Source organism: Cetorhinus maximus, chromosome 20, assembly GCF_964194155.1.
Source record: "Cetorhinus maximus chromosome 20, sCetMax3.hap1.1, whole genome shotgun sequence".
Classification (NCBI taxonomy): Eukaryota; Metazoa; Chordata; class Chondrichthyes; order Lamniformes; family Cetorhinidae; genus Cetorhinus; species Cetorhinus maximus.
Genome location: NC_135898.1, coordinates 76,635,102 through 76,657,221, shown reverse-complemented (window position 1 = coordinate 76,657,221; position 22,120 = coordinate 76,635,102). Strand labels below are relative to the sequence as shown.

At 37.0% G+C, this 22,120-nt stretch overlaps 1 protein-coding gene across 1 annotated transcript in view; it reads right to left on the bottom strand.

Annotated features, from left to right (window-relative positions):
- Window positions 1–22,120, bottom strand: part of LOC144694472 (uncharacterized) — a 59,532-nt gene that overhangs the window by 23,226 nt on the left and 14,186 nt on the right. The window contains exon 3 of the mRNA XM_078564937.1: window positions 475–550. Coding sequence (XP_078421063.1) covers window positions 475–550 — 76 coding nt within the window. The remainder of the gene's footprint in view (window positions 1–474; window positions 551–22,120) is intronic.

Sequence of the window (22,120 nt, the reverse complement as noted above, 5' to 3'; positions counted from 1 at the left end):
CATTAAACAGAAAAATGAGAGAAATAAGCAGAAAGGCGTAGGGGTTCAGATATGTATATATTTAAAAGTGGGAAAATAATAGATCTATTAAAAATATGGAAGCCCTGGTGAGAGAATACAAAAGCAAAGGGTTAATGCTAAAATCATACAAATCGTTGTATTCAAATGGCAGCCTAGCCAATGTTCAGTTTTGGGCAGTAATTTGGACAATGTGCTGGAGGCTGCAAGCCAACATGAAATTTATCCAGAGGGAAGAGGGGAAGGGGTGAAGGCTCAGAGGGTAGAAATAGTTTAAAACATTTCCAATAAATTGCTCCAGATGTTATTATACCATTCATACATCACTCTATCACAATAATATTCTGGGCCAAATCAGGCATAATTAATTTTATTGGGAGTAGAGAAGGAAAAAGCAAAAGAGTCATATTTACTTTGAAGACATATTTAATATTTAGAATACAAAAATAAGCTTACCCCTTTCAAAGGAACTTTGAAAGCAACAAATCTAGTTCTTGGTATACGTTTCCCGACAGGTATAATGCCTCGCCATCTAGTTTAAATAGATGGAGAAAAATATTTGTAAGTTATGATATAATGATGTCCGTGTTTGTCAGAAATCCAAAACAGACAGAAACTAAATTTACCACACATGCCAAGATCACTGTTTAGACATGTGAATATGGGTTTTTTTTTACATTCAATATCTGACAATGAAATCAAGTTTATCAATAGCGCAGAGTTAAAGCTTAGCTGAATGCAGTCATAGATCTGATGTTAAATTAGACTAATATAAATAGCACATAGTATTTGTACTATATGGAACAATTTAATTTGAACTGTGGGGTATCAGGATAATACAAAATTCTCATTCAAAATGTAAATTAGCAGTCATATACACAGCGCATAAATATTCTAAATTAATTTCCCATATGAAATATTGGGCCATAACTTACTCGGGAGTGAAAATCAGCGTTGGATTGCCATTCTGTGACCAATTACTTAATCTAAATTGCTTCAATGCCTGTCTCGCCTGACCTTCCGACTCAGGCCAGGTGAGATCTAAGCAGCATAGCTGTCTCAGAGGTCTGGCACTGCAGTGCAGCTCTGTCGGATTGAAGGAGGACATACCACCCCTTTAAAAAAAAAACAGCACTAGCTGCCGTAAACCAGGTAAGTTTAAAAGGTCCAATTGAAATTGACAGGCCATGGAGAAGGTAAGTGGGGGTGGTGGGGATCAGGTCAGGCCAGGCCAGTGGGATGTGGAGGGATCGAGTCAGGGGGGCGTGGGGGGATCCCCTGGTGAATCAGGGGTGCATGGGGAATAGTATGTGTGTGTGTGTGTGTGTGTGGGGGGGGGGGGGGGGGAGCAGTGAGGCAAGGCCCCTGGGGTGGTATGAGGGGGAGTCCCGTGGCGGTGAGGGAATGGGGACCCAGTCTATGTCTTTACAATGGTTACTCAGAAGTTGGACGAGGATTTAATTCTTCCAATTTTTTCTGACTAACTATTTGTTTAACACAGCCGGCACCAAAGTTCGTGATTTAAATTGCATTTTCAGATGGTTCCCAGAGCAGGGCAATTTCCCAGAAGAAGTTTGCACCTCTGGGCAATTACCATGTAAACCCTGTGCTTTGAAGTTCCAAGATTCCCAGCACATCTTTGGGGTACTCCCGAAATCCGACACTGGGGATCTTGGAAGTTATGGCCCATTACAACGGATCAGAACACAATTATTATTTTTGTAATGTCAGATTAGTAGATTACGCTTTGCAATGAGTAGATTGCACACTACCTTATAAATTGAGGTTTAATGTGTATTTACTTCAAATAAAATCAGAAATTCCTGGATATATTCAGCAGGGCAGGCAGCATCTGTGCAGAGAAACAATTAACATGTCAGGTTGAAGATCCTTGAAGGGTCTTCAGCCTGAAAGGTTAACTCTTTCTATTTTCAGCAGTTTCAGTTTTTATTTTAGATTTCCAGCATCTGCAGTATTTTGCTTTTGGGTCCTTTTTTCACAGCTTTTTCAAGGTCTTGCTTTATTTTTGTTCAGCAAAAAATATATATTTTGCAATACACAGTTGATCTCATATATTTATATAGCTTTATTGTAACCTGCTCCAAGGCACTTCACAAGTGATGTCAATCTGAAAGCCTGGTCAAAAGATGCATCTTGAGAAGGGCCATAAAGAAGGGAGGGGAAATGGAGAAGCAATGGTAAAGGCACTTTCACCAAAGGCGCAGTGTGATGGGGTTCGGGCAAGGACGAGGAACGAGCAGTGTTGGGAAAGAGGACAATAAACATACATCTTGTTCTGACTTTTTTGTAAGTCGAAGCAAAATACAAGATTTGAGAAGGTTGTAGAGGTCAGATTGGCAAGGCCTTGGAGATGTTTTCATATTTGTTACAATTATGTGACAATTTTTGCAATTTACTTGAATCACTGAGTAATCTTATGTTAATAGATCGCCAATTTTTCTGTTCATGTAATACTTATAAGCAAGGACAGGTCATAATATTGGCATTGGTTGAAAAAAGTTCATTGTGTTCTAAATACTTGTAATAGAAACATTTGCTTGAATTAAGAACTCCTTATAGAGAACACAGGAAAGAATGTCGTCATGCAAAACAATTAAGAAATAGACATAAATCCAGTTATGTTTAAATGATGCAAAACTACGATAACACAATAAGGTGCAGAATACATATTTAGGGATGGAACCAGTGAATATGAAAATTTAGCTTCAGCATTAATTCCCAACATAACCTTGCTAGCTTAGGTTACACCTGGGAAAAATTCTTTAGGATTTGGAACATCAGTAGAAAACAGTAATCATCAGAATATGAACTAATTTAACTGAAGAGATACTCTACCTTTAGGGAAGATTAGCTATCAATTTATGATATCAGTTCACCCTCCAAGAATGGGAATTTCAGTTTATTTCTGTCATATTTGTTTCAAATCTTTTCAGCATTACTTCAGTATAAGCTAAACAAATAGGTTATAACTGCTCATAAAACAAACTATAAGCTAGCGCAGGTTCTCAGTTTTGGACCTGTGGTTTTAATTGAACAAAGGCAACAAAGTGCACCATTTAGAAATTCTTCCGCTTGCTTGAGCAAAGTATAACCTAAATATTTCTTGTTTTTTGACACGGTTACTCGGTTGATAGAAAATATATATCAAGCGTAGATCACCAACATGAAGCAAATAACCTCTCGATTATTTTTAATTATCAATATCAATACAGTTTGTAAGCTGACACTGCTAGTTATCAGTAATAAAGCTACTATAAACAATGTGAAGACCATTTTGAATTGCTGGAAAATAGCAGATATTTATGATTGAACATCAGTTATGTCATACAAGTATAAGTGCCATCCTAAAAATATAGTTGATACTGATCACATCTGTCAGTTCTCTTTGGGATATCTATATAAAAAGTTGATTACATCAGGAATCAGTTATGTTTTTTTTTTAAGAGGCAACTTACAAATTGCATGTTAAAAGACAGAGAAACATAGCTAGGAATGGGTTACTGACCTGCAACGCACTTGATCCTGAGATGAAACAAGAATCACAAAGCTCACAACTTTTAAATATCAAGTGCGAGTGTAAATTCTTGTTTTTCCCCCTCAGAATATTCATGCAGGAATATTGTTTCATGGCATGGTCAGCCACCAGTAGTGGCACATATTATGATTTATTATAGTGTGCATGCTATATATTTATACAAGTGCACATTCACAGGGCTTAAAGGTAACAGAACAGTTTATAGATTGAATAAGGTTAAGAGGAGATTTAATATGCCACCTGTATAAATGCTGGCAGATTATGGATATTAGTCTGATGCCGACACAACTAAAGCAGAAACAGAATAATGGAAGGCTTAATAAGGCAAACGGGGAATAAAGAAACCTGTTTGCATTAGTCAACATATTAATAAATATTGAGCATAAATTTAAGATAGTCGAAAGAATGAGAAAAGTCAGTTTTGATTTGTAATGCCAAGAGTTGTTAGAATTTGGAATGTTACATCATAAACAGAAACCAAAGTAGCCTTCAAAAAGGGAGTGGATAAATATTTGAAAATAACATTTTAAAAGGGTGTTGGAAAAGAACAATGGAATTAAATTAAGTACGTACATTTTCAGAGAACCTACAGAAGTATGAAAGAGTGAAAGTACACCAATACGATCAGATTCAGTGTGCAATTTATAAATATTACACTTATGTTCAATAATAAAAGGAAGTTTTGTGTTAGAATTTTAAGTGTTTCCACATTTTAGCACCAGGCAGGAAGAGGACGTTTTTACTAACACTGAGTATATTGCCTGCCATATATCATAGTCCTGTTCGTAGTTTAAAAAACACCATCATATCAAGATTATCAAAGACTAAAGATAAACTGGCCCTCATGTCTCCCATCTTGCCCATGAATCCAACACCAACTACCATTCAGGAGATGGAAGAGTCCCCAGCCTCCTGCAATGTCACATCAATTCTATACGTTAGATCATTACAATTTCAGGTTTTCCAACTTCAGAACGTTGTTTCAAACACAGGTACTCTTCCATAGAAGGGTCATCTAACATTTCTCATCGGTGGCAAGACAAAAATAGCAGTTACCATCAGGTTCAGGACCTACAGGCATTGCATACTATTCTAGATGATATAGATGGTGACATATTCTGCTCATATGACAGTGTTCCTGCGTGAGAGAAGGAATGCCCTCCCTTCATGAGATGGCTATTGAAGTTCAGGTCCCAACAACGACGCAACTGTGATTTTTCTATTGATCACAAATCAATTATTTCAGTAAAACTAAGGTCTGCTGGATTATCTCTTTTGATTCTGTTACTTAGCAGGTAAAGGTAAATATAAAAGCCCTAATATTTTAATTAAATTGCTTTTATGAACAGTCCCTTGGTAAAGGCCCTTTAACAAGGAAATGGCATATACTACTATTTTTGAACTTGTTGACTTCTCCAGTTTCAATTTAGAAGTATATACCTCTACAGAAATACAGCAGCAAGTCAGACTGCATGCACTACCTCAAAGGCCTACTGAGTGATCATGATGGGGAAATTCTGCTCCCTACTCCTCACCCATAAGATCTATGATCTGAAGTTTTTGGAACCACAAAGTAAAATACTAAATACTTTAAATTTGTGGAATCGGAGTCCTTCCTCCATCAACATCTTTGTCACTGTCTTTCTGCTTTCTCCTCAATGAAAATGAGAAAATGCATATGCGCAAATGTATATGCAACGGTTATTAATGATATTTCAAGCTCCCTTAAGTGACAGATCCCTTAACTCAAGTGACAGAACACTAGCCATATACATAGCATCTGATCCATTAACAAGGGCAAATATGTGCATGTCAGTAATGCTTGAATTGATGCCACCACCCTTGAGATGGGTTTGTAGCTACATCGATAGGGCTTGGATACGATATGGCTAAGGACATACCATTAAAACAGTGTTTAAGGAAGCTATTCTGACAATTCTTCTCTTGTTCTTCTACATTTCTGTTCTCATGAAGGTGTCAACATTCTCTCTACCCCACATTTCATTTTAATTTGATGGAGATCAGAAAAAGAACTTCTGAAGTGAAAAATGCTGTATATATAAACTGTGCCGAAACCAGGGAACGACAGGTTGATGTTTTGTATATTTTTTTCTTTAGAACACAAGAGCTATTGTGCTGAACTGGACTTGGATGCGTGTCAATCAAGACTAAAACGTGACATTCCTGACCCCAAGATTATCTTCAAGCAAATGAATTAATTGCATCAGGTCCTTGTGCTAATTCTGGAGCAGGATTCAAATAGAACCACTTAATCAGTTTTTATTTGTAGGAACCTGCTTACATTCATTAAGAAAATTGATTAGAAATCATCAATGCTGTGTTATGCTATTTTCTGCATGGCATACCAATGTTAACACCAGGCCTTAGTGCTAACAACAAATGTGTAACTAGAAGTCATTTTCCTTTATTAATAAAGATTTGTTTCAATTAAAAAAAGCCCTTTGTATTCTCCCATTTTTAAAACACTGGGCTCTGAGTAGGAAGTCAATAGTCAGCAAACACCTCTATCACCTCCACCAATTTTCACATAGAAGCGCTGCACAACACACAACTTGCAAGCATCCCAATAATATAACCTGTTACACATTTTTTTCTTAACTCAGTGGTACAGATTGAAAATGTGACTACAAAAATAAATTTTTAACTGACCCCAGGTGAAAGAAACAGACTTCTGAGTCATTGCTATAGGGCACAAATGCAACATGTCACTAAAGGAAGCTGTCATCAGGGAAGTATTTTCATAAATTTAATACGGCTACTAGGCGGTGCATCCTCACCTCCCAATTTTGTTATATGGTTTTAGACATATTAGAAATCCTTTGGTTGTGTCACTATTTGAAAATTACTACTGTTGCTGTAGTTCATATAAGCTATTGTGTTTAGCATGTTATTTTACAGCTTTTAATTAAGAGTTGTGAATGTACACAATGGATTACAAGACAGTGCATGTTTGGAACCATAACAATATTTTTCTAACTGCTTTGTTAAAGCATTAGCCTTGCAAATTGTATCAGTAATCCAGCAACTTTATGAACATCAGAACACGGTAGACTTTAGCAAATGTACATATCTACATTGGATTTGCAAAATTTATGTACATGTTTTGCAAAAAAATAAACCCATGGAGTATTTAGACTTCTAAAAAAACTGAATAGTAGATCTTCCAATTTCTCTAAAGATGCCCTGATTGAATAGATTGGCAGTTGTTTGGTGCAGTATGCACAAAGATATGATTATCTGGCTTCCACAGTACCCTCAGCATAACAGCTACTGCTGCTCCTCATCAATAAACGCGACTAAACAATCAGTTGTAGACACGTTTGGTAAAATTTCATTCGTTCTGGAGGTTCATAGCTACAAGATTACTAACTTAGTTTGTTAGGCCTGTGTTTTGAGGAACACTGAGCAGTTGAGAAATAAATATTCAGTTGTGGTTCCATACATCTATTGATTGAAGACTATTTTCTATTAGTTTTAGTTGACATTGGCAGTACAACGTATTCAGCAGATTAAATACCCTTTGTGTTGGCACCTGCAGTGACTGTTTTGAATTAACAACTCTGGAGATTTGGAATTTTGCAGAAATTATGTACTCTAATGGCATGAAGGCTACTACCATCACATTTTAAGAAACACTATCGTTACACTAGTTTGCATGATTGATGTAAATTAGTGTTATTAAATTGTTGTTTGCTGTCAATGATTTTTGTGCCCAATTTCTTTCTACACTAATTCCATTTACTAAGTGGAATTCAATTGCTGTATTCACTACACCTAACTAAATGAACTGGATTTGAGTATTTGTCTTTTCTCATGTTAATGCTTAAACTTCCACCAGGTGGAAAAATCAATGATTTAATCAGGACAACAGCATTACTAAGGATACTCACTGATGAAATGCAAAGAATAGCATTCAAGCATAATAGTCACCTATTGTAGTATCTAAAATAACATTCAAAATCAGTTGTTTTAAAAATGTGACCATTGCTCCTCTTAACACTTGGCAGATTGTCCAAAGAAATTACAATTGTACCAAAGCGGTCAGCAAATGTATCTCATTAGTTGAGCCATTTGCACCAGAAAGAACCTAGATTCAATGCCCTGTTTATATCACTGGTGATTAGCCAGGTATGAGTCTCAAGGTCAGCCACAGAGACAGCATTAGGGAGGGCGGAGAATTATCCAAAAATCAGCAAAGTTTCCCAGTTAACTGTTGAAACTGCATTTGTGTGGAAACTAAACTTCACTATGAACGGCTGAACAATGAAAGAATTAGAAATACTTGCATTTGTACAGCATCTTTTATGGCCACCAGATGTCTCAAAGTACTTTACTGGCTGTAGAGCACTCCAAGTGTAGTCCAAGTTGTAATGTAGGAAATGTGGTGGCCAATTTAGGTACAGCAAGCTCCCATTAAAAAATGCAATGATTAGATGTCAATTGAGGGATAAATATCACCAAGGTACTGGAGATAATTCCCCTGCTCTTCTTCCAAATAGCACCACGAGATTGTTCACATCCACCTGGGAGGATAGATGAGGTTTCAGTTTAAGACCTCATCTAAAAGGTGTCATCTGATAGGACAGCATTATCCTGCAGTGGGAGCTGAACCCAAACACTTCTGCCTTGAAGAGTAATAATTGAGCTACAATTGCCACCTGGTATAGTTAGAATCAGAAACTCAAATTACAGGAGGCCAAAGGCTTTTATACATTTAGTACTGTAATCCTAAATGTATGCATGCATTACTGATTCACAGACTAATGAAAATCTTTCAAACACAGCCCTGGTATTTCTGAATCTACCATATCATCTTATCCCTCATCATCCGAGTCAATGCATTTTTCCACAGTTCCAGTTATTCAAATCTGCCCAATGATGCATGTTAAGCAGATTCATTTAGTTTTTAGATTTAACTTCCCTATATACAAAACTAAGAATTCCACTTGCTTTTCCTACCTACAAATCATGCTTTTTAAATATCTGTATACCAACAACCTGTATGTTAAAAAGCACCTTTAGCGGTTTTAAAAATATCCCAAGAAGCTTCATGACTGTTGCCAGCCAAAATTTGAATTAGCTACATAAAAAGATATTAGGATAGGGGGTCAAAAGCTTGATAAGAGGTGGGTTTGAAGGAGCAAAGGATGAAAGATTTATGGATGGAATTCTAGAGTTTAATGCTTAGGCATCAGAAGGCAAGTGCCAATGGTTCAGCAATGAAAATCAGGGATGCACAAGAGGCCAGAGTTAGAGGAGCATCAAGCTCTCTGGAAAGTTGTAGAGCTGGAAGAGGCTACAGGAATGTAGAAGGGCATGATCATGGACGGCTTTCAATGCAAACGTGAGAATTTTTAAAATCAAAGCGTTGCCACTGTAGGCCAGTGAACACAGGGATGATGGAACGGGACTTGATTTATACTTGGATATGGACAACATATTTTTAGTCCACAGCCTGCATAGCCAGATCTGTTTCTTCAGTTCACAGAAAATATTTCCATTTAGGGTACATTTACACTGAAAAAAGTGCAGAATGGATGACTTCACATTGCTCTCCACTGAGGTGTACTTGCCACAGATTTACCTACTTCACTAAGCTGTCTACGTCTCCTGATATCTTACGTTCCTCAGTTTGCCATTACCCTGGCTTTGGTATTCAGTAAGTATTAACACCTCTATGCACAGTCATTGATCCAAATGGAGAATGAAGGTTTCAAGACTGATCCTTGGTGCGTACAATTTGATCAATCCAAGAAACACCGATTTCTTCCCATTTTTCTATCTTCCATTCATCCCTTTATATATGCCACCACTTTACCTTCAATTGTATAGTTTTTAAATTTCACAACCTTATGTGCCATTTACTGAACACTTTTTGCAAATTCAAATATACCAAACTCACTGCATTTTCCTCAATACTTGCAATTTTCTAGGATAACTGATTGAATGGGAGCTGTCCTTTGTAAATACATGTGATTGCTCCCAATTAGCTGTAGTTTTAAGTGTTTACTGGCATTTATTTCAGAAGAGATTTCATATTGTGGATGCAAGGCTGGTTTTCTCATCAGACTTCTCTTTTGAAAATGTATTTAACATGAGTTATCCCAGTCCTTTGGTAGAATTCCTCACTTCAGTACCCTGAAATATAAATCATTCAGGACTTTAAATTCTATTAATATTTATATTCCAATAAAAGCATTATGCTTAATTGTGTATTCATGGTTCTATTGTTCAACTAGAGTCCTTCCTCAACCTTTTCCTGTAAGCACAGAAATAAAATACAAGGGCATGCTGTTCCATTATTCTCTAAAATCGTCCCTTGACCCCTTTGAATATCACATTCCTCTGATGGATGCATTAAAGTTTATTATGACTGTCAAATCTTTTGGCATTCTGTTGAACATTATCCCTAATGCTCCTTTTACATAAGAAATTTTGTTTCATTGCTAGGCTAAATGAATAAGATACTGGAGAATTATCACCTATGGAATGGTATGCCATAAGGCATGAATACCTTCAGAAAGAAGAATAGATTCAAAGGCAAAATGAACTGTGATAATTTCTTGTCTTGGTTTAAAAAGTTACTTAGGCCACAATGGGTAGATTCAGGCTATTTTACGGTTCTAACAACGTATTGCCTACACTGTGTGCTTTTATTCAAGGGCATTTTTATTTGCAGCTTTTAAAAGGAATTTAAGTATGACTTTTCTCAAATTATACTGTACATTACAGAGACATAACAAATGGACAAAGTTCAATCTCTCATCTGTGCCAAATTAGCTGATATCATTGTCTAGGCTAGGGGGAACAAATTTCAATAGTTCCTGCTCAATATTATCTAGTGACTCTCAAAAACTGACACCTTCCTGGGAATCCCTGTCTTAACTTCTGAAATACATCTATGCAGGAGAAACCAGATACGATATACTTATTATTAGTTTATACTAAGTCACTAAATACAGAAAATATTTGCATTATTTTGCAAACCTCATGCCCAAGCATTTCAGTTTGAAAACCTATGCTTTACTGTACACACATGTTGATTCCATCAGGCTCAGTTCCAATGACCTACTTAAGAACCCTGTCCAGTTTTTCTGCTACCTAGCATGGGAAGCAAAGGTTAAATGTCATATCATCTCATTATATACCACAGGATGTCATCTATGTATATAGCAACTTTACATACAAAGCTCAAGGTTGTGGTAGACTTTTATTTAGTTTTTTTTCCAGATTGAGACTTTGTAGCACAACTTCTGTTCAGTGCAAGTCTAAAACGTAACAGACCTAAAAATAGATTTCACTGAAGCTTTACATGTTACAAATGTACATCCTAAAGATTACATGATACATCAAGTACATTTGACTACATCAAATGAGTTACATTCATCAAACCAAAAAAGATTTGTTCGCCTTGATTTTGCTCGTTTTCACAGCAGTCAAAAAGGTTACTTTATCACAGCAATGTAACTTCCACTACAGTAACAAAAACTGCTTCTTGCAGGCTTCGCTTCAATGCGCCAATTCTCTCTTCAGGCTCTTCATTTCCATGTTTTTTTAAAATTGTGTCACCGGTTCTTCAGTTATGCAATTTCTTGTTTTAAACTTATCTTTTAAAATACTTCTCAGCCATAACATATTCCTTTCTATCCTGAGTTTACTCTATTTCCCTTAATCAGCTGCATGCCTCTACTCACAGAATATGCAACTTCAACCTCCTTAATACTGATTTGTCAGGTAAGCAATGCGATCCCAGTTTGGAAAATATTAATTTTCATAATTAAAGCAGGTTTCTCAAAGTCCTTGCATCATCTAGCAACTCAGATTGGTTGTGAGAAGAAAATGGAAGTAAACAGACATCACATTTGATATAGCTACACCATTAACTAGCAAGCCTCAATTTAAAAATAAGTTTATTAAAGACAAGTATGATAAATCAATACATGGCAAAAGATATCCCTGGCTAAATGGACATACAAGTCTTGGATTATTAATTTGCAAACTCAAACTAAAAACAAAAGACAGAATTGATGCAAATGGAGCACTCATCTTTGGCCTTACAAATGATCAAATGTGAAAGGAAAGATGCCTATTATTTAGGTGCCTATACACACACACACACACACAACTATAACTGTTGCTTTTTGTTGATGTTACCAGTGACAAGACAGGTTTTAAAAAGTGAGAATGTTCCTTCTGCATACTAAAGATAACTACAAGCTGAACTGCAAGTAAGCTATGCTTTAATATCCTTTTAAACACCAATCATAATAGCTAAAGAACTCAAAAAAGGTTTAGTTAAGTGATTTATTTTAATTTTTGAAGTATACCCAGAAAATTACATTTCATCCTTTATCGCATCAAACATCAGGCAATCAAGCATTATTCCTACATCCCATTCTAATGCTGGTGGTTGCCAAAGGAACAAAGATAAACCAAGGTAGTTCAGAAAACCTGGAATAAAGTATAATAATTAACAATTAAGCAAATACTGCTTCACAGTCACACATGCCAAGTTCTGGCATTTACATTGATATATCAACATAATCTAAATCAAAATGGTGCATTTAAACAAAGGATAACAATTAGATGTTACATAAAAGGACAATTCACAAAAAAGCTGGCTGTTCTTCATATGAACCCAACCTAACTTAATGCTTGAAAAAAAAATTACAAACACAGATCCCACTCTATAACAAGTTCCAACACATGCATCCCAAAGCTGTGCTTTGTACAGTTACGTCACTGAACCTTTTACAGGAAAAGGAGTTATCCTGTAACACAGGGACTAAATCAGATGTAATATCAACTAATTACCAACTAGGACATCTGATTACACTGCAAAAAATTTAAGAGAAATAAAAGTGGCAAAATCAATGAATCCAAAGGGAAATGTGATATTGAAGCAACTCAAAACTCTGAAAGGCTGTATTTAAAAAAGATTCTAGAACATTGGTGTCCCGATTATGCTACTAAAATAAAGGCATGAACACCCATAGTTATTTTGTTTTACCCCAAAGCTCAGGTTTAGATCAAAATGCATGAAAAGTATTGTTCTTAAACTTGCCTTTAGTCAAAACAGAGCCCCCAGGAACCCGATTTGGATGATATGGCATTAGATATCTTTTAAATCTACATTTTAATGGTGCAGTAACATTGTTGTCAGGGTCAATGGACAAATGGCCTGAACACTGGCATTATTTTAATATCACAGTCACCAGCAATACACTCATGTGACTTAAACAGCCCACAGCATTTTAATCGTAAGTAAGGAGGCCTAGAAAGGCCATATTCTAGGCCTCAGTTTTCACAAAGTAAGAGCTCGGAGTACAAATTCAGAAATTCCATTTTTTTAAAAAAAGCAGCCTAGAAATGCAAAAAGCAAAATACTGTGGATGCTGAAAATCTAAAATAAAACAGAATGCTGGAAATGCTCAACAGATCTAGTGACATCTGTGGAGAATCAGTTAACGTTTCAAATCGTGGCATTTCATCAGAACCCTGATGAAAGATCACAATCTGAAATGTTAACTCCGTTTCTCTCCCCACAGATGCTGCCAGATCTGTTGAGTATTTTCAACATCTTTTAATTTCAGCTATGGAAATGACTGTTCTTAGAGGATGAATACCCAGACTTTCGCTTCTCCATGGAAAACAGATTAAATCGCCACAGGCTGCCAATTTAAATAGCATCACCAGGTAGTTCTCATGAAAGGTCATCGACCTGAAATGTTAACCTGTTTCTCTCTTTACAGATACTGCCTGGCCTGCTGAGTATTTCCAGCATTTTCGATTTTCATTTCAGATTTAGCAGCTGCAGTATTTTGTTTTTGTGGCATCAGACCAAAGTTGAGTAGTTCTTCCTCAACTAATTGAGAACCAAAGGCCAAATTACTTCTGGTGAATCAGTGAGGGTCATATGGAGTATAATACAGATTTAATCCTAGTTGCAACAAATTTATTTTCCAAAAAATAAAACCTATTTCGGCTAAAAAACACTGGAAACTCGTGACTAATCATGATCTTGTGGGGACACATCTTGAGAAACAAATGTGGATCCCATGCAAAGGCAACATAAAGCGTTAAAATGCAAGTTGTGTCAACAGCTGACATTTTAGGCACCCCCAGTTCAAGTCCGGTCACTATGGAAACCACAGCTATCCTTGACTTAAGGCCGAAGTCTTAAGAACAGACATTTCAGCTTGTTAGCAGAGATATCATTTATGGATATTAAATGTTAATATTTTCTTCAATGGCCAAACACGAACCAATTCTGTAACCATGGCCAAGTATTTAAGTTTTGCTGACAAAGAGGGACGTGTTTATAATGTTTAAGCTTGATTAATCTGCTATGGGGTTTCTCTACCATGGTCTACCGCAAGCCTACCTTCACTGGTCAATATATGCGTTTGGATTCTTAGTTCCACAAGCTAAAAGACTGGTCTTACTGGCAACCTTGTAAATAGGGCCTGGCCATTTGCTCATCATGCAAGCATCAAAGGCATCCTGCAGGATAATGGCTAGCCTGATCAGATTATTTTGCACTGTATATCATGCAAACTCATGAACGGGGCTAAGGCCTTCACTTTTGGCCTTGAAAAGTGTCCAGTCTACCTCGAATTACGCTGGAAGGGCATGCCATCTCAAACCTTTGAGCAAGTGAAGCTAGCTGTTTCATGTTGCTGTTACGCAGTAGCAACACGGTTGGTATCTGTCACTAACAGGATGCTGTCGTCAAGCCAAAAAAGTGTTCTGCCCATCACACAAATGTGTAACGTGGCATACGAATTTCAGTGCCAGTGAGATGCTAGGTACATGGAGCTTAACTCCCAAAGACTGGTAGATCACATAAAAAAGCATGTCTCAGCCACTGCTTGCAAAGGGAAGGGTACAGACCGTACCCAACCAGCCCATGCTTGCAAAATTCAAAACATAAGTATCCAACATTATAGATAAGTGTCCAACATTATATAGGATTTTGTAATTGGACAATATTGGCTAAATAATCCTCAATGTATTAAGCTGACAATCAATTTAAGAGTGTCAGTCAGACTTGCAGTCTGGCACATTTGCGTGTGCTGGAGACACATATTAATACACAGGGCCCTGTTCTTTGCAGACAAAGAACATGTACACACATCGCACCTGTTTCAACTAAACAAAATAAGTGACAGCCATTCGCTGACTCATTTCTCAGGGCAATGCCTTGACCAATCAGGGTCAAGCTGCCTGGTTTAAATTTCAAACAATGCTTGACAGTTAACTGTCAGTCAACATCAGTGGTGCATTTTCCATGGCAATGCCACCTGCCAACCAATCAGCACTCTCTTCATGTACAGTATAAATTTGTTCATATTGGTATTCTTCAAATTTCTGATGAGTGCAAGACGAAAAGCTTCGACATGTCTCTTTTTCAAGCAATACTCAAGTCCTGTACTACCAAACAACTATATTAAAGTTGTTTTCACTAGAAGTATAATTTTTGTTGATCATTAAATGGATATGATTTTCTTTATTTGGTTCAGAGCTATATGTAAGTAAAAGTTCACTTGTTATCCTAGAGGAAATCAGTTCTTTGAAATGCATTGTAATGGCTGAATTTGATGTATTCAAATACAGAAGATGAAATTTTGCCAGTTGATAACTTCAGTAAAAGAAACGTGAATATAAAAATGAAAATCTGAAATATTCAAACACATGCAAATTTTTTTAAATTAAGAGTTGCAAGCAATTTTAACTTCAAAAAAATTCAAAAAGGATAGGGTTAAGGATTTATAGTTAAACTGCATTAAAATCAAACATCAAATATAGTAAGTGAGAAATCTAATGCTTTTCCTCATGTCAATCTCAGTGCAAATGAGCATACCGACGTACTGCAGAATTTGGAAATAGGATCCTGAAAACTTAAAATATATACAACAGCATGTCGTAGTATAATACAAACAATAGCCCAGATTTTGCGGTAGAACTAACAGTGCGCGCTGAGCTTCACATGCAATTAAACGTGGAAATTCAGGAAGTTGCTGTCCGAGTTGCTCTGCTCCTCCAGAAGCTTCACTACAACAGTATTTCATTGAGAAACTTGGCTTTGAAACACAATGAATAACACACCAAACAACCTGCAGGTGCTATATTGACAAGATACACTAAACTCTTAACAGTTAGGCTTGTCTATTCCATTGCAAGTTTTTAAAAAAACACCACAATGAGCTTTAATTACTGTCAACTGCTCTAGTAATAAAAATTAACTTTAATAAGTGTGAAGTTTCATTTCTTCAGATTTTAATATATATCAAAATAAATATATTATACAAAGTACTCTTCTCTCAACCCCATCTTTATTTCCCTAACTCACTTTTTCCACATGACTTGGCATTGAATTAAATATTCTAACTTGCAATTTCCTGGTTTAGACTCTGCACTTCAGTAACAGTTCTTCAAATTGATTGGTTAAGGAGATACAGAGTTGTCATGTTCACATAGGTCCCAGATCCCCTGTAGAGGGCTCTGTGCCAAAATGGCTATTCACAGTAAGTTCCAGCGCAAAACCCCACCAAGTTTGTGGGCAAGTGCAACAAGCAACTGGTGCTATTTTTTCACTACTGATTGCCAAGAACCAGCCAAATAACTAAAGAGAATAAAGTTGCTTTAGGTAAATGATTTATAGGTAGCACTGGACTGTATGACTGTCACAGAAAAGGTAGAATGGATATCTAGCTTACCAGTGCTAATTGGCCAAAAAAGAAGTAGAGTTGGAACCAAAAGCCAAGTCAAAAGCCCAGATCATTCAGCTCACTCATCCTACCAATAAACTATGCATTTAGTTATCCGTTTCCCCTTTAAAAAATTGTGAATTCTACTTCCGCCACTATGAGAGATTGGGCATTCATGTCTATATAAATCCATAGTATATAAAAAAAATTCTCAAACTCATCCCACTGCTCTACTTGTTCCTCACAGCCCAACATCTTCATTTGCTTTAAAATATTTATCTATTCCCTTTTAAGGTGTATTAATCTTTTATGCCTTTGCCACAAGGCAAAGTACAAATATTCCAACAGCTCTCAGCACAAGGAAATTTTTCCTCACTTGGAGAACTTTAAATTTCTGACTCTCCAACCATAGAATCAATTTTTAAAGCATCTTAATTTCACATTGGGTCATCTCTGCTCCAATGGAAATAACCTGAGTATTTTCAGTTTTTTTAAAAATTGCTTAAAATTATCCTTGTAAATCTATGGTGTAAGCTTTAACATCACTTCCACAATGGGTTACCCAAAGTTAACAGCAGTATCTGTTGGTAGCATTCTCACCTCAGTCAGGTCATGGGCACAGAAACTTGTAGCATCATATAAATGTTAGAATCCCCTAGAGACTTATAACTCTTATGAATTCCGTCATAATGAACACAAAGGATCACGCAAGGTTCCATGTTAAGACTTTTACTGTAACAAACTCACTAAAATGAACAGACTAAACATTATTAAATAGGCAACCAATACACTAAACTACAGGAAAGGCTTTTCCTATTAACTTCTGAGCACAACCAAAGACTGCATGCCATGTTTATCCATTACACCCCATTCTCTGCAGAAGTTTATTCTTGCAATTAAAGTCCAAAGGTCTTCCTGGTTGTAATAGGATACCTACTTCCTGCTTTACCAGGGTGAATCTTCCAGTGTCCTTTGGAACAAAGTCGCCTTCACTCAATCATTTGAGCATAATCAAATGGACTTCCCATTGCAAGGTACCCTCTGGCGATTTCATGGTCTTTAACTCTTCACAATCCTTATTTCCTTGAACATAGGTTCCGCACTCAGAGCTCTGCTTGGTTGTTAATTCAAAAGCAGCCCTTTTCTTCTGCTTGGCATAGCAGCACCTATCGTGGGTCTTCATCCACAAAACTGCCAGTCTGACTGCCCCAGAGTCTGGGCAGCAGTAAGGCCAGCTACCTCCTCCTGTGTGTCCAGGTATTAAAAGTTGCCATCTTACTTTCAATAAATTTGACCTGTGCCCCTGTACCTATGACAACTAGGTCATATAGGCTTGTTTCCAAGCAGTTTTGTAGGTCACACCCCCAACCCACTCCAAACTAGTCCAATTTACCTTGAATTAAAGGAAACAATTTAAAATATAACCAAGTAAAGCATTCATAATATATATGGCACAAGAACAGGCCATTCGGCCCAACCAGTCCATGCCCATATTTATGCTCCACTTCCATCTCCTTTTTCTTATCTAAATCTACCATTATAACCATCATATCTCTTCTCCATCACATACTTGTCCAGTCTCCCCTTAAATGCATCTATTTGCTTCAACCAGTCCCTGTGGTAGCACATTCCATATTCTTACCACTCAAAGTGAAAAAGTTCATTCTGACTTCCCCACTGGATTGCTTGGTGACTATCTTCAAGCACAAAAAGAATAAAACACCACTCTATTACTGAGGAAGTGCTTCTCTCGCGGAGATGACATTATACTGAGGCCCCATCTGCTCGAGTGGACCTAGAAGATCCAACAATACGATTTTAAAGAAAGCCAGGGGAGTTCTCCTTAGAATCCTGATCAATATTTATCCCTTAATCGCCAGCTGATCTAGTCATTATTATATTACCATTTGTGGGACATTGCTGTGTGTAAATTGGCTGTCACACTTCCGACATTACAACTGTGACTATACTTCGAAAAGTGTTTCAATTGTCTTAACGCACTTTGGAATGGACCAAAATAATGAATAACACTGCAGAAATGCAAGACTTAATTTCAACTGTGGCCCTACCATTATCTTATACAAATCTATCATTTTATTTTTGTTGTACTTTATGCTTAATTTTATAAAATCCAAATACAATTAGTCGTTTTAACGGATTCGCACTTAGCATTTGAACCTTTAGGTCTGTTCCTTCACACAGTTCAACTGAGTTTCACACTCAAATTCTTTCCAAGAGTTTTCCAACTGCACCTGGTGCTTACCTGCCCATTTCTGTTATCCAACGTCCTCCAAGTCTTTAATAGTGGATTGCAAAAAACAACTAAAAGGACTAACTTTCGGGTCACCAAATTTTATACACAAAGGTTAATAACATAAATCCCCCAATATACCACCTTCCAACCCTGCTTGAATTCGAGGAATAACAATTTGCCCATATCCTTTGCTACTCGCCTGTCTACCAACCTTCTATCTGCATTCCATTTCCTTTTTTTTGTTTGAGCCTTCTGTAAGGTACCTTAAGCGTCCTCTGAAAATCAATAAACTACAGCCATGGCTTTCCTTTACCCATCCAGCCATCACTTAAAAAATTTCATTAAATATTTCAAATATTTCTTGCCATAAATATATCTGTGCTGGCTGTTCTTGATCAGCTCATATGTCTAAGTGTTTGCTAATTTCATCTTGAATGTTTGATCTTCAGACTGACTGTATAACTGCCCAGTTTACCCTTTTACAGAGGTGTTACAATAGCTATTCTCTAGTTCCCAGTCCGCTTTGCATATCAGAGGATTTAAAAATTGTAGCCTGAACTTCCCTCAGGACTCCATTGCTTTTCTGTGAAGTGTCATGGGATCTCTTATTTCCATCTGAACTGGCAGCCAGGGCCTTGGTTTATCATCTCACCAGATAGACAGTACCTCTAACAAAAACAGCAAGAGGCCATTCAGCCCCTCAAATCTGTTCCACCATTCAATTAGATCATGATTAAGCTGTATCTTTACTCCATATAACCAAGTGCATTCCATATCCGTCAATACCAGGCTTATGACAGGTTGGTGGAATAAACATACAAGTAGCAAGTGAAATTTAATGCAGATAAATGTAAATTTATTCGTTTTGGTAGGAAGAACAAGAGGCAATATAGAATAAAAGGCACAATTCTAAAGATGATGCTGGAGGAGAGACACCTCGGAGGTATATGTGCACAAATCATTGAAGGTGGCAGGGAAGGCAATTAATAAAGCTTACAGGATCCTAGGCTTTATTAAAAAAGTGACGTACAGTTATGATAAACCTGTATAAAGTTTTAGTTAAAACCAGACTATTACATTCATTTTAGGGTACCATACCTTTAGGAAAGATGCAACAAGGAGGGTAGACTGCAAAGGATAGGCTTGCATCCCCTCGAATATAGTAGAGTAGGAGTAATCTAATTGAGGTGGTTAATATGATTACAGGATTTTGTTGGATAAATAGTCCAGCCCCAACTTAAGTAGCATGCCCAAAATCTGCACATCATACTTTAGATAAGATATGAAGGCATTGGACAGAGTTCAGAAAAGCTTCATGAGAACGGTTCCAGGAATGAGGATCTTCAGCTACATGGACAGATTGGAGAAACTGGAGTCATTCTCTTCGGCAACAAGATTAAGAAGGAATTTGATAGAGGTTTTCATGAGTGATCTGGACAAAGAAGTTAGGTGGGAAATATTCTCATTGGCAGAATGGGTTGAGAACCAGGGGAACACCAGTTTATGGTTATTGGCAAAGGAAGTGTGTGGTTAGTACCTGGAATTTTTTGCCCGGGTGTGGTGGAGGCCATCAAAAGTGAATTGGGTAATTATCTGAAGCAAAGAGGTATGCAGGGCTATGGGGCAAAGCCGGGAAGTGGAAGTAGGCGAGCTGCTCTTTCAGAGAGCTGGCATGGACACGATGGACTAAATGGCCTCCTTCAATCCAGAAACCATTCTGTAATACCTAGTACAACAAAAATCTATTCCTCAGTTTCGAAATTTTCAATTCATCTATCCTCAGCAGCTTTTTGGGGGGAAAAAAAGTGTTCCAAATTTTTACTACCTGTTTTGTGAAGTGCTTTATGACATGACTCCTGAATTTTTAAAATTTTCCTTGTTCCGGACTCCCTGACCAAGGAGATAGTTTCTATCTACCTAACAAAATCCTTTAATCATCGTAAACACCTCAATTAGATTACTCCCACTCTACTATATTTGAGGGAATGCAAGCCTAATCTATGCAATCCGCTCTCCCCATTGCATTTTTCCTAAGTTATGGCACCCAAAATTGAAAACGGTAGCCTGGGTGTAACAAACTTTCTACAACTATAACTCGCACCACGGTGTACTCCATCCTATGAAATGAGGAGGAACATTCCATTGACCTTCTAAATTAGTTCTTGTACCTATAAACCAGTTTTTAGTGATTTCTGTACATGAATCCCTATACATCTCTGTTCTTCCATAGTTCTTTGCCCATCACTTAGAACATACTTAGATCTATCTAGGGTCTAATGTGAACAACTTCACACTTCCCCAATTCCTCTGCCAGTTTTTTCCCATTCAATCTATCCACATCCCTTTGCAATTTTATGCTCCCATCTACACTATTTTCTCTGCCATCTCACGTAGCATGTTCAGCAAATTTGGATATACAGGTCCCTATACAAACAGCCCAAAGCCAGTTCAGATCCAAGGGGGTCATCACTAGTCTCATATGACCAACTGAATACTTAGCCATTACCCCAACTCTGCCTAACCAATTACCTACCCACGTCGAAAGTTTTCTCCAATTCAAGTACTTCCAGTTCAGTAGTCCCCTTATAGTGCACATCTAAGTAAGTCTCTAGTGTGCCCACAATCTACTTAGATGTGGGTGCAACCACTAAACTACAGCTAGTACCCCATTAATCTCCCTTCCACCATAATCAGTTGCCAAATATTTAATATATCCACCATAACTGCAGCTAAGTCTAAACCTAATTATTTTTCCTTTAAAATGCTTAAAACAAAAGCCCTCTTTTTATACAATTTTCTGGCCTTTTTACATTCATTTTTAGCCCTCAATCTCCATTTTCACACACCATAAAACCAGTATTTATCCTGATTTTCTAGAGTATTAATAGCTCCAGTTTTATCATTTAAGTTTCAGGTTAGTACAACCATTTACCCACAGAAGTCTACTATGATAATTTTAAGTTTACTTTTTAATCTCATTAGGAACAAGATTAAAAAATTCATAATTAAGATCAATAAATAATTTCTCAGGTCCAGCAACATCCGTGCAGAAATAAAAACCTTTCAGAAAGATCACCGACTTGAAATGCTATCTATTTCTCTTTCCAAAGATCCTGCTAGTGTATTTTCAGCATTTGTTTTTATTTCAGACTCCTGGCATCAGCAGTATTTTGCCGTTGCCAATTTTTCTGTCCAGTTAATTTGGGCCAGACCCAAATCTTAACATTATTTGTTAATATTTTCAGTGAAAATATCTTCTGGTTGCTACTTCCCAACTGTTCCCTCCTCTCATCAGTTATTCATCCACTTTGCCCCAAGAGAAATCAAACAATACTCCTTTTCTACACGCCAATCCAGAATGATGAGATGTAGCGCTCTTATGTTATTCTTTCTTGGAGTCGATAAAACTTTGCATATCTCTTTACTATTCACACACATCGCTGGCTTGTCTGTTTATCTCCTCCATCGCTATTGTTTGGTGACCTGTATTGTATACCGAGAAATGTATTTCCCTTCCCGTTCCTTAAATCCAAACTAACGTTGTCTTCCAGTACTTCAAAT